The sequence below is a fragment of the Diadema setosum genome, chromosome 2 (genome assembly GCF_964275005.1).
Source record: "Diadema setosum chromosome 2, eeDiaSeto1, whole genome shotgun sequence".
Lineage (NCBI taxonomy): Eukaryota > Metazoa > Echinodermata > Echinoidea > Diadematoida > Diadematidae > Diadema > Diadema setosum.
In genome coordinates, this window is record NC_092686.1 from 8,705,327 (window position 1) to 8,719,518 (window position 14,192).

The window sequence follows — 14,192 nt, forward strand, 5'->3', positions numbered from 1 at the left end:
GAAAGAATATTTGCATGTAAACAGCATCGACTTAAACACAGGTGATCACAAGAAGATGATGCTTTCGTCACATCAGCATCCATGCATTGACTCAATATATGATGCATTTGCTTGCTAAAAAATGACCATCAAAGACAGTGCATAAAGTTTAAATACTGCATTTCATAAACCCAAATCATCCATTTAGTGAACAATTAGAGGACACAATATGCAATTTTGGGGCAGTTGGCGTGATCTTGAACAATAATTGCCTCCTTTCACTTTGATCAATATAACAATCTATCAACAGTTTATGATTACACAATTATTGGCCATATCACTATCCAGTGATAGTCTGTAGTGGAAAAAAAAAATCAAGGCATATAAACTAAAGCAGTTCCAGCATCAATTGTCATGTATAATTGTACAACTGTTTCAAGAAGAATCAAAGGTACAAACATTGCTAAGCTTTCAAAAAATTGTATATTTACCTCAGTTGTATCTTCATCCATGGTCAGAGTCTTGCGAACTTCGGGCTTGACTGGTTTGCGCTCTCCGCAGCGTGTTACTGTTGCAACCTCCTCATAGAGATTCGCCTGACTGTATATCTCAGCATCCATGTCCCTGATGGAACGACTGTCCTCGTCACCCGTCATGACTCCGGAGTCGTGGGAGGTGTTCCGTCCAACCTTTTTGCCCGAGAACTTCTCCTTGTATATGGCCTTACTGTGGCGGCTCAAGGTCAGCGGGATGCGCTTCATGGTCCTGTGCCCCGCCCCATGGTTGGAGCGGTTCGGCAGGCTACCGTGAATGACGCGGGAGCTGGGCTTGGAAACCTGCGCGTAGGTGGGGTTGTGCATGATGCTGTCCGTGTCCAGGCCAAAGCTGCGAATCAGGCTCCTGCGGACATCCGCGCTGGAGCGATAGTACCAGGTTCTCCGCGGCTTTGGGGGTATGCCTCCTCCCTCCTTCTCCTTCATCAACTGCCTGTCCCCACTGGGCAAGCAGTGTATGCTCTTTGAGATGACGTTGCGAACGCGGAGTTCCCCAAGGTTGCATAGTTCCTCCAATGAACCCATGGACTGGGTCTCCTGCTTCTCCTCTTGGACTGCATCCTCACTGCCCTCTGTGAACGCTGTAGAATTGGCACTGATGGAGCTGACAGGGCTGCTGTTGAATACATTCCTATCGACATTTTCATCGTCCATGCACACATTGTCATACACTGGGTCATCACCGAGGCCATTCGGTCCTGTACTGGAGTCACTGGCATACTCCAGGTCCACTGATTGGCCATCCTCAGCTTCTGGGGCTGGGAAGCCAAATGAATTATTCACATCACTGCAGGTAGTCTCCTTAAACTCCCCGCTGTCTTGGTAACCTAACCCTTCATCAGAGTCCAAAGAGTCCGAACGGAAGTTGACATTCTCTATCCTGATGTCCTCCCCGAACACGCTTCCCTGACGCTTCTCATGCTGCGTGTGCCTCTTCCGCAGCAAGTGTGCAGTCACGGATTGATAGTTTCCGTTAAAAGACTTTTTGTACGGCCTAGTGATTGTCTCAACCTCAGTGAGAGGGTCTTTCTTTTCCTCCTGGGAAACATCATTTTCATTCAAGTTCTCGTCAGCGTTGCTGATGTCTGATTCACTGGTCTCCATCTCGCTGGCATCCTTCATGCTGCGATCATTTTCTGACAGATTTCTCTCCAGCTTACCCTTCCCTGAAGTCCTATCTGGACAGCTTTCAGGAGTGTCCTCTGAACATTCATTGTCAATTTTATCACCAGCTGTTTCTGAAGCTGCAGCTGTCGTTTCTGAGTGACAACAAGAAATTTCAGCTTGCTCTTCCTCATCTTTACTAGCTACGGTCTCACTGTCCACATTGTCCAAAACATCGCCTTTAGGTGCATCCTTGTTCATCAGGCCTGATTTAACAAGAGCCTCCACAATATCTATCTCTGAATACTCAGTGAAACGGTTACTACTACAGTCTTCATCATCCTCCTCCTCCTCTGCATCCTCCACCTCCTCTTCATCTTCCTCTTTGACCAGAGCAAGAGTTGTCACTGACTTTCCCTCGTGATCGTGATTCCCAGCGTTTTCACATTCACCAGCTACACAACACGCCTCTTGGGCGCCGATTTCAATTTTTTCGTAACCATCATCGTCATCACCCAACTCCCCAAATAGGATGGCGAATGGCAACGTAAAGTCATCCTCATCCATGCACTCGAGAAGATACTCCATACTCCCAGTCCGACTCTTAAGAATCTCCTCCCCTGTCATTGGGACCTCGTAACCATCCGTGGGTTCAGCTGCCTCAAAAACAATATCATACTCTTTTTCCGTCTTAGCCTGGCCTTCTGAATTTTCAGAGTTGGCAATTTCTTCCAGTTCTGCCATCAATGCTTCGAGTTCTGTGTAGTCGTCTTCCTTGTTGTTTGTCTTCCCGTTGCTGTCATCAACTTCCACTTTCTCGTACGCATCAACGTCCTCATCCTCATCCTCCCCTGTCTCATCTTTATCCCCCAACTTTGGTTTCTCAGTAACCGTTTGGGAGCCATCAGCACCTTGCTCAAGACCAATGACCTTCTCATACCCATGGTCATCTTTCACATCTCCCTCCTCCTCTTCCTCCCCATCCTCCTCCTTCTCTGCTTTCCACTCATGGACATTGATTGCGGGAACCTTCCAGCGGCTTGCCTCCAGGTCACTCTCATCATACGGGGCGGACTCCTTGGGACACAGGTACCTGATGCCTGAGTCGTCCGCTGCTTTGGAAGACGCCTTCCCCATATTGTCTTTCTCCTTCTTACGCTTCTCCTGCACCTGCTTGATGTCCCCTACACAGAATGAGAACCTCCTGCCTGTACACACACTGTCATCCGCATCCTCCCCGACAGGTTCACACGCATTCACATCCAATATATTGGAGAACGTGACACGCCTCTTCTCCAAGTATGCAGCCGGAGGACCAAACTCAGATTTTGCCTTTTTGTTCTCCTTGCCCTTCGGTAGTGAAACAGACCTTTCCAGAGTCCTTGGTACACTGAAAAAAGAAGGAAAAAAAGGGCATATTCTTACTCTTGGATTAAAAAAAAAAACCCACAAAAATCTGTGATGTGAAACAGAAGTAATTAAGTTGACGTCTCAATGCATTTTGGTTAGGGGAAGCAAAGCATTACACATTCCCAGCACGGCAAACGCTATATGAAATCAGTAAAAATAAGCCGTATGAGAATTGATATCATGACATGCATGCACAGAATGTTGAGATCTAACAGATAGTGAAAATTCAACTAGCATAGGAGCACTCACACAGACTAGGATATCCAACGTGACACAGCACTAATAAATGGCGACTGAACCACGAAAAACGGCTACATGAACAAAATCCTGTGCAGCTCTTGCCGTCTTTTTAGTCACGCCGCGGACCCTCCGGCACTCCCACTTTTTATCTGTGAGCCACACCTACTGCAAAAACTGCGGGTGAAGACTGTGTGCGTGACTTTCGAACAGCTCTCTTTCTCTCTGCTCTTCAGCACTAGAGAATTACAGTATACATCCTGCCCCCTCGTTGCTAAGCCCTGAAAAAACTTAAAATGTTTCTGCGAGCGGGTTTTAACTCAAAAGATCCTTCGGCTCAAAGAACCACACGTCCACACAGCCCGCCACAAACTGACATAAAGCGCGAGGAAGAAGGGAGAGAGGCATGCACATGATGAGACAGAGTCATAGAGAGAGAGAGAGAGAGAGAGAGAGAGAGAGAAAGGTGGCAACATAAGACAAAAGCAGCGATTTTAGAAGGATAACTGAAGCACAAGGGAATGTAGCATCAGGGATTGGGAAACGAAGAGGTGCAGAAACAGGGGGAAGGATGCCACTTAAATGCATTAGCATGTCAATGAAGACAGAAAACAACAGGGAGACAGAGAGAACAGAGAAGATGAAGGGGCTTGATTGGAAAAATCCTTTACTTTCTAATTGACTTATCATTCAAGGTTGCACCCTCCTTAATTAGCACACAATACGAGTAAATGATAATGACCGTCCCGAGCCAAACGGCGTGGAAGGCGATGTGAGACACGGCTTGGCTGCCAAGTGCAAAAGACAAATTTGACCACTAAATTTGCTTTTGTTGAGGCACTATTGTCGAACATGAGGCCTTAATCCCTATGCTCAACCAGCTGCATGGCAGCTTCGCTTGGCAGATGGATGCCAAACGTTGCACATTCGGGGTAAGGGTCATGTGTTCACGAATGCTGACTGCAAGCTATCCAATTAAAATTTCCCCAAAGTTTGCAAAAAACAATAGCGGAAAACCTTGAGTCGAAGGTAGAGTATGAAATACATACATATCCCGGCAATTCTATGTCGACAATGATATTCTGTTTTAAAAAAGATATTTATTGCAGGGTAAATCTATGTTGCTATTAAAAGAAAGTTTCAATGCACCAAAGTCAGACAGAAATGCATTCCAATGCAAAGAATCCTAAACACACACATACAAAAAATAAAATAGTTATATCCCTTCCTTTTGTTTCCTTTTCATCAATTTAAGGCAGCGGTCTTAATTCTCTTGTTATGTTTTGAAATAAATATTTCTGTGAATTATATTGTACAAGCAGTTATTCGAATTGTAAAAAAAAAAGCTTTCAAAATTCTGTAAAGAGAAACCTGGATTTGAATTTTAAAGAGGCAACTTCCTGTACTGTACTCTTAACCGGTCGAAAAAGCATTCTATATGCTATTGCTATCTAAATCCCCTCATTAAATGACAACAAATCAAATGTATCACAGCTTGATACAAAGAGAAGAAAAATAAAATACCATTCTGAAAAAAGTATGGGTCAAATTCACCTCATTGAACTGAGACAATGTGATATTCTGATCTTGGATGTTGGCTTCACTGACTTCATTGTCATGACATTTCCCTTTGTTTCCCATTTTTGTAACAAATGATGTAGAGTAATATTAATTTAAAAATTACACAAATGTTAGATGAGTCCTTACTACGATAAATGTTGTGGTTACTTTGCACTTTTGGGCATGCTATGTATTGATTGATTGTCCTTTTTTCTTTCTTTTTTAAAAACCCAGATTTTTAAACTAGACTGCATAAAAGACAACAACCGCAAGCATGGTTATTAATAGCAGAGGCATTTTGTGAGACAAACAGGAGAAATGGACGGTTTAAGGGGATGCATGTGCAAGCATGTCATCACCCTCAAAGTTGGCTGTCACAGTTTGGGAGAGACAGGTTAAGAAGGGGGTACGTGAGTGTGCCTGATTCACATCCTGTGCTGGTGGATAGGGTCTCTCTCTGCACCCTACGAGGGAGTTTAAAGGGGGTCAGGACCACACATGGGTGCAATGTCTCTTTTCCTACTTTTTTGGAATGTTTTAGACCCTTGTATCAAAAAGACGAGGCCATTGAATAAAGAAGCAATGCCAGTCTCATGCATGCTATGCCATTCAGTTCATGTTTTATCAGACCCTTGCATCTACTGCAAAGATGGATTTTTTTCCTTTACAAGAGCAAACATTTGTGTGAATTTTGTGTGATTTTAATTTTGTTGTTGGAAACACATATTACTAATGATAGGTTGAATGCTCAAAGACAAATCATAGCACACAAAATGTGCCCACATTTCCATGTTTATCCAAGTATAACAATGTGCACAATGAACTAGAAGTGTCCCAGCAGCAAATATTTTGCTGCAAAAGGCAAGAGAAAGATAGGTGGACGTGTGCATCTGACAACCAAGTGAAGATGTCTTGCTTAACAAGAAAGAATTGCACAGTTGGACATTTTTACCTCCACCTCCTCCATGCGAAAATATCCACTTTTACAGTAACAGAGTTTTTCAGGGTAGGTCCATTGTAGCAATTTAAAAAGGAAACATAACAGGTGATTATTAGTTTGTTTTTTTTTGGGTGGTGATCCTGTTCCTGATCTGCATCCAGGATCTTTAACCCGTTGAGGGTGAGTCCTGAGTATACTCAGGCAAGTGTCTGTGGGAAATGCGTGTTGTAGCAAAATCAAACCGTCCTCAATGGGTTAAAGGGACCATGTATGCTTCCATGATGACAGAGATTCTATGGCCTTGGTGTAGGTTGGTGCTCTATGAGTAGTTTCTTTGGAGTTTCTCTGTGATCTGTTATTGTTGGATCTGAAGTCTGCCCCTAAGAATCTGTTACTTAACCACCTCTGTTCTGGGCAACCTGCAAGTGTTTTCATTCATGTTGTTGTTTTCTCCATGGCAACAGAATTTCAATATTCCCAGCTTGGGCATTATGGAAAGGTGATGACAGAGGAGATTGCACTCGGCAGACTAAACAAGTACCTGATGTCAACTGCAAGGACGGCCGTGCTCGGGCACGTGATGCCATCAAACAATGAGAAGAAAAGACTTTCAAGAGACTACTTGTATGTAAAGAAGGGAGAGCTGGAAGTCACTAAGAACATAAGATGTAGCAGTGCAGACCATCAATGGTTGGCTCTTAAGAACAAAGTTGCTAGCAAAATGTCAATTTGTCTACACAATCTACACAAAAGCTCAGCCATACTGGCAAAACTACGTGAAAGTTTAAGTTCTTGCAGTTTATCCAGTGTGACCACAAACTTCCTGTAAGTTTCTCATGAAATTTCTTGTGAAACTTCCCACTAAAACAAGGGAAATTTCCAAAACTCCCACAAATCTTCTAGAAGTTTTGGCAGTCTGAATACACATGCCTGAAACTTTGCAAAGTTTGCCATGTGACCAGTCCAATTCCTGTTTACAGTGCCTCCAAAGTTGCCATACGGCACATGCTTTCTTCTTTGTTGCAAATCTGTACCAGTGACCCAAACTTCAAAAACTTAGAGAGAAATGAAACTTCGAGAAGTTTGGCTGCCAGTGTGAATGGGCAAGCAAACTTTGCGGCATGTTCTCAGAGTTTGATTTTTCAAAGTTTTGCCAGTGTGACTACTGCTAAAGATGATATTGCAAAGCTTGCAAATGGGCTGTTTGCTCAAAAGGAGAAACCAGCGAGGCTTATGAAAGCAACAGACATCTATAAGAACAGTTGTAAAAGCAGTTGGTTTCTGGGGTCAAAAGGATACATTATATCTTGATTGGAGTACCTTATAAAACTTGTCAGCTGGTGCAACAAAGCAGGTTTTCTCAAAAACATGCCATAGGGCGAATTGCAATCAACTGCTTGTCACTCTGTGCATGACTATAGGGTGAGTTCGCCAAAACAAGCAACACATGTACCTAACACATGTACACTGACTTGAAGATTTCATAGACACCAGCCCTGACAAGGTCCAAAGACGATCATGACAACAGAGTCTCCATAAATTTCAATGACAACAATAACAACAAAGTCATGGTGACGACGTACAGAGAGATAAATGCTATGTGGAGTTGTGAGCTTCATTTTATGAAGAGTCGGCATATTACCATGAACAAACATAATTTCTTCTACACAATTTTTTTTAACTTTTGTGATTAGGTTTAAAAAAACGAGGTTCAAAAAAAGAGAGAAAGATATTTGTTGTCTTAATCACAAGCATGCCTGATTCATAGGTGAAGAGAGAGAGGAAGATATACATTATCAAGACTTTCACATCAGGTGTAGCTAGCCGTTCTCAAACTAGCTGAACCCTAAATCCACGCTGCCTTTGAAGATAACCACAGGGCATAAGTCATGCTAATCCCAGCGTCAGGCTGAGACACAGTTCTCTGATTGAGCCCTGAATGCATCATCTCTTTATGCTTCATGAAAAATAATGATTAATCCTTGTGGTTAAGCCTTTTTTTTTTAAGATAGCAGCCTGACCGGTGGTGAAACTGACCAATCCTGGTAGTCGGCAGGTGGTTGCAGTAAGCTCTGCATCCGGGATTAAATGATGTCACCCCTCTCTCTTCAGCGCTCACTCTATTTTTTTTTTCTCGCTCTCTTTTTATGGAACATTACTTCTGGTTATCCCATACCTTGAACTGTATACGCTGCCTAATTATTTGCAAATGTTCTCTGCGACTGACCAAAATCACCAGTTTTGTTTTGCAACTCAACAAAATTCTTCTATAGAGGCATCAAAGACACATCCCCACTGGACTCTGATCTCATAATTAGGGGTCATGATGGGGACTGGTCATAACTGTGTCAGTTAGAGTTGAGGATTACTCATGAGGAAAATATCACAGCTGCTCCAATTTCTTATATTTACAAAAATATGAGTTCTTCAGCCAAGCCCAACCATTTCAGATGTGCGGAGCACAGGTTACGAAAGCATTGACGTGTCTCGTCCAATGAGCTGCTGCAATTATGTATTAAGTTTAGAAATAGAAACATTTGATTCTGAATCTTCTGCAAGGACGTGTTCTAGTAGATGAGACTCCAAACTCCCAGTCGGAGGACCTGAGTTCAATTCCCGCTCGGTGGTTTATGTCCTTGGACAACAAGGTGTTTTTACCCACCACATCCCTTTCAACCCAAGTGTACAAATGGGTGCCTGGCAATGATAGGGCAATAATAATGGCAGGGCCCTGTGGTAGAGCAGTGGCAACACTGAAGAAGCTACCCTGGATAAAAAAAGACTTTATCATTATTTTCATTATCATTATACAATATCAAAACACTTCCTAATTGTAATCATTGTGTTGAAGCATTAGACAATGTTTTAGGTAATGTCCCGGCTGCTCCCACGATCTTACTTGAAATCACTTTAATCTTATTACCAAATATTCTATAAATGAATGAATGGATACATTTATTCATTAAGTAATTCATATTCATTAATATTTATTCATGCATTCATCTATATTCCTTTATATGTATTAAATTTATATCATTCATTCAGTTATAATCATTTATATTTATTCATTCATTTACTGATACTATCAATTTTTTTCCTCTCTCTCTTTAAACTGGTTATTTCCTGAAACTATACTATGGCTGTAATCATCATAATTCCTCAACCTTCTGAGGTTGCCTTGAAAGCTAAGACCCTGGAACAGAATTTCCCTCAATGCAGACTTGCGTCTGTATGCAGCAACTCGAGTGTGCCATGCATATGAACTCTTGGTGACATGTGTAGCAAGAACGGTATGAAAAGGGTGCAAAGAGGGGTTTTAAAGCACTCCCAGACAGATGAGGGCCTCCAAAGATTTCAGTAGGCTTAACAAACTCCTCCCTCCCTCATCCCCCTTTAAGAAAACAAACAAACAAAAATTTCCAGTGATGTGCCATTAGAAAATTCTGCCTGCTAAATGTTGCTGAAACTCAAGCAACAACTAGAGTTAACAAAAGGGAGCTTGTCATGGTCTTGCTACAAATAGAATTGAAGACACATCATGATATGAAATGGAAATCTTTAAACAGATTTTGAAGCAGGTGAACAGAGAGATGGGCTTTTATCAGAAGCCTGGGCCTTCATCAAGACTACTATAGTATGCATACCAGCAGTCTCAAATCCAAATTGAACATTCACATGCAATGAATGCACGCTCCATCTTTGCGCACGAATGCGTCTGTAACCAGTGAAATTTGCAATGACACAGAAGAACAACCTTTAATCTATGCCCAACCAGTATCAATTTAATGATGGCAGATTTGCAATTAATACTGCCAGGGTAAAGTGGATGCCGACTACCTCTTACAGGATGTTGCTTCTTCATCCTGAGGAATGTCCCCCCAGCATCTCACGTTTCCCATCCAAGCTGAGAGCAAGAGAGTGGTTCCTGCAGCCCTCGATCCTGCCTGTATCTCAAGGCCTTTCTTGCACCCCTGATAGATGCTCATGCAGCTCACAGTGGCAAGGTTGATTTTTCTCAGACGTATAAAAAATAAAAGAAGAAGAAGAAGAAGTGGCTGTCCCCTCTGTTTCCTGCTCTTTCAAATCATCGCACTGAAATCCCACTTAATGTGGAACTTCCCCCCTTACAACTCGCTGAAGCAGGGACTCGGGGCTTACGGTCGGCAAACTCCATAGTAACTGAGAACTTCCATTTCAAAAAGAGCTCAGTTGAGGTGAAGCATTTGGGGGGGGGGGGAGGGGAGGGTCTCACTACTTGCTAATGTTAATGAGGATGACAGCATAGAGTTTGTTGATTCATAACGCAAACTTAGGAGGTCCGTCACGCAACTATTCCACATCTCTCACTAAACCCCTATCCCTGGGATCACCCAAAGTTTTATCGGTCACTGTGACAAAGTTGGATATACACTGTCACTCCTATTCCCCCCCCCCCCCCCAATATTTTGGAAAGGTATGATCTGTACTGGGTGATGCATGTGTACAGTAAGTTCCTAATTTAGATATTTGTTATAATCCCTCTTCTTATCTTTCAAGCATGAGATGAATTCCTGGAGTAATATCTATCTGAAAACTACTTGTCACTCACTTGCCTATTTCTTCCTAACACTGAAGTGCAGTATATATTCTGGTTATCTTTTCAGAAGGGTAAATGCGAAATTTCTCTCTGCCTTATAACAGCACAAAGCAAAAGGAATGTAAGAACTTGCCCACAAGGGCAGACACTCGTGAAGCTATATGAATAGGCAATAAACTCTGTTTAATCTTCAGCAATTAGCCATTAAAGGAAAATGCTGCTGATAAACTTTTACTTTGGTAAAAGAGCAGACAAGAAGATACTGCTGCATTCACTTATATCGGTAAGAATAATTCTGCAGACACTTTTCAGATGCACACCAGGCAGATGTACTTCACCAGGCAAAGCAGCAAAGGCCTAAAATATGAGCAACTAAAGGTTAAAAAACAGTCGCAAACAATCAGAGAAGAGGAAAGATCAAGGAACTGGAGGCCTGTGAGAATGAGCTTGTACAAGCAAATCCAGAAACCTCAAGCACCGCATTCATTATTCAATCAATCTAATCTAATTTGGAGTTGTCTGTGAACCCTTTAAGTGACTGAAAAAAGACAAATGGGGGGGGGGGGGGGAGTAAAGAGAAAGGGGTGATTCCCAATTGTTTTTTCCACGTCTTGTCCCCAAGTCCTCCAGACCTTACAAGGGATGAGGTCAGGGGCAAGGAGACCCCATCCGCATTTCCTGCTCTGCACCTCTAGGACCAGACAATGGGAAACAGAGAGTGCATATGCTATCCTCCAGGCCAGGGATGGGCTTGCTGCTTCTCCTCGGCCCCATCAGCCTCGACACCTCAAAGTCATGACCCTCATTGAATCTGATCCCCCCATCTTTCGATAATTGCCAAAGTTCTCCCCTGGCTGCAATCTCTTAATTTGATTTTTACCCCACTCTGCTGATCACACAAAAAAAGAAGGAAAAAACAAACAAACAAAAAATGAAAACAGGGACAAAGTTTGTCTTCTGTCTTTCCATTTGTGTCATGTACATAAAAAAAAAAAGATAGAAAGAAAGATGGAAGAAATATGGCAGGGTGTCTATCTGATTCACGATCGTCATGGAAATTGGTCAGTGAATCATAACGAAAGGGTCAACCGGAGAATAATACCCTGTCAGCTCTCCCCTGCATCAAAAGTCGAAGCTGATTACCACACTGGACAGCTGGCTTAGGCTACCAGGGTGCCCTAGTGGTTGCAGGGTGTCGCACAGCTTTGTTCTCGAAGCCACTTGAAGACTTCTGACACTGACAGAAGCAATGAAATCATTTTCTTTACTTTGTAAATACCCACATCCACCAATAAATTTATATACAATGAAGATTGGATATTTGTTGTATACCTATTCAAATACAGTGTACACAAATATACATTAGTACATATATCTATCCTGAGAACAAGATCACTTCGTGTATCTGGCATATAGGAAAAAAAAAAAACTACCTCAAAGATACCCCATCAGCCTGTGAACAAATGTAGCTGTTGCCATGGTGATTTATCAGAGTTGCTATAGTGCCACTTATTCCATAAGAACGGAGGGGCCAACTCACAGTGAATGCACCTGTTTTTTCTGGGGTGTGTTGTCTCTGTAACGCAACAAATTATCGTAATGTAGAGGCTAGTTTTCCTGCCATCAAAACAAAATGGAGAATACTTTTATGATCGATGTATGTCCTCTATCTTCATTGTAAATCAAATGCATCACCCCTCCCCCCCCCCACCCCCAATTGATATGACCAACCTGGACAACCTAAACATTTCAGTTACAGGAGAGGATTTTCATTGATAACTCTTCAGTATTTCAAGAGGATTTCTTTCTGAATTTGTTTTGTATCTGAAATGAGAATTTTGAAAGCCATTATATGTAAAAGAATGCGTGGGAAAGAATCCAGTGGCAGAATGAGAGAAACTTTATGATACTAAAACATATCAAATGACATACAACAACTGATTTTCACTCAATTGCATTTCTTACAGTCAATCATAGCACAACTAGAGTGACCAATTTTATGCACTGTTTAATAAATACAGTTAACTTTTGACTCCTGGCAATTTTTATTGTTTATTTAATTCTTCCTTTTTTAACATTCTGAAACCACTTCATTTCCTCTACTTCGGTTTTACCACAGTTTATAGTAAAATCACCAGAGAGTGAGTTGTCAAGTACTGAACGTATCAAATGATTCCAAACATTTTTCTTTCGGTGATCCTGTCCAATGGAAATGTTTGGAAAACTAGCCCGGAATCTATGCAGTCCAGGGTCTCTGGAAAATGTTATTACACCATAAAACTCAACATGAAGTCGTTGAGCACTTGAGCAATATCCTGTGGTTCTGATGCACTGAAGAGCATCTTAATCTTACGTGATAAAGGGAAACAAGGTAAAAGAGAAAGAAATCACTTTCTAGATGATATTCCCTCAATGATGGCCAGGCTGTTTCCAATACTTTTCTGTCATCGAGTAACTCACAAGGCACCCCCAGATCGAGATCCTTATCCCAGACACCAGTTTCTGGAGATATCAGGCTCGGCAGAAAATTGAGAAGGCTCAGGGCATCTCAACCGCGAACCCGGGACAAAATCCTTTTTTGAGAAGTATTGATGGGAGCGTAATTGCATCATCAAAATAGACACAGAAATCATGGAGTATACGTCGGTTCTGGCGTTCAAAGGGTTGGTTAACTCTTATCTACCAAGATTTGCCACTGGGGGGCAGTGGCATTACCACAAAATTCAGGATCCCTCGGCTAAGGAAGAGATTGCAGATGATGTACTCCCTGTGCTCTGGAACCCAACTCCACGCCGTTTGCCGTGAGAATTCTCAAGCTGTCATTTCACCCCTAGCCTTGGCAGCATTCATCTTTGTTAAACCTTAATGGTTTTGGTAGTCATAAGTTCATAATTACAGGTCCTGAAATTAAATGCACATTTGGCTGAGCCCGTTCCCTTGATATATGCCTCACTTCTTCTGGCAACGGCAAGGAATTTGAGAGCACTCTTAATAATCACATGGCTCTCCTGTTTGAGGATTAGAAGTGTTTATTGTAAGTCACACTTCTTTAAAGCATCCAAATTGAGTTCTTCTTGCCTTGGAATATAGATACATTTAGCATTTAGCATGCTTTATCATGCTTTATCCTCAGTCACCTGCTGATATGACACCAGTAATTTCAGAAAACAGCGAAGAGGGCGAAGATTCCGACATCGTCACTTTCTTAAATATGCAGACTTCTGAATTGAGACTAGATTTCGACTGTAACGATGCCGCAGTCCAAAATGTATTCACTCACTATCACACAGAGGATGAACTTCTTTCACTCACTCATAATGACGTAACTCAACTTTTTATTTCACATTTTAATATCAGAAGCTTAAATAAAAACTTTGATCAATTTCTTTCTCTTGTGAGCACGTTGAAAACCGAATATAATATTATCGGGCTCAGTGAAACTTGGTTAAAGGAGACATCACCCTCTTCGCTGCTTACAATAGACGGCTTTAGACTCATAACAAATAATAGAACATGGAAGAAAGGAGGAGGAGTCGGATTTTATGTGTCACAGAATTTAGATTGTGTTTTTTTGGAAAAATATAGCGTGATGTCAGAAGTTTTTGAGAGTGTATTTATTGAGGTCAAAACCTTAAATAAAGGTAATATTATAATTGGGGAGATTTATCGACCACCCAGCTCAAACCCTGCTGAATTTTTAGAGTCATTTTGCGGCCTTATTTCAAGCAGTTATTTTGATAGTAAGACATGTTTTGTCATGGGTGACTTTAACCTCAATCTTTTTAATTACAACGATAATCTTATGTGCGCAGATTTTCTGAACCTTATGTTG

At 41.8% G+C, this 14,192-nt stretch overlaps 1 protein-coding gene across 1 annotated transcript in view; it reads right to left on the minus strand.

Annotated features, from left to right (window-relative positions):
• Positions 1 to 14,192, minus strand: part of LOC140239558 (uncharacterized) — a 96,330-nt gene that overhangs the window by 21,567 nt on the left and 60,571 nt on the right. Inside the window, exon 8 of the mRNA XM_072319394.1 lies at positions 471 to 3,027. Within this exon, the coding sequence (XP_072175495.1) occupies positions 471 to 3,027 (2,557 nt within the window). The remainder of the gene's footprint in view (positions 1 to 470; positions 3,028 to 14,192) is intronic.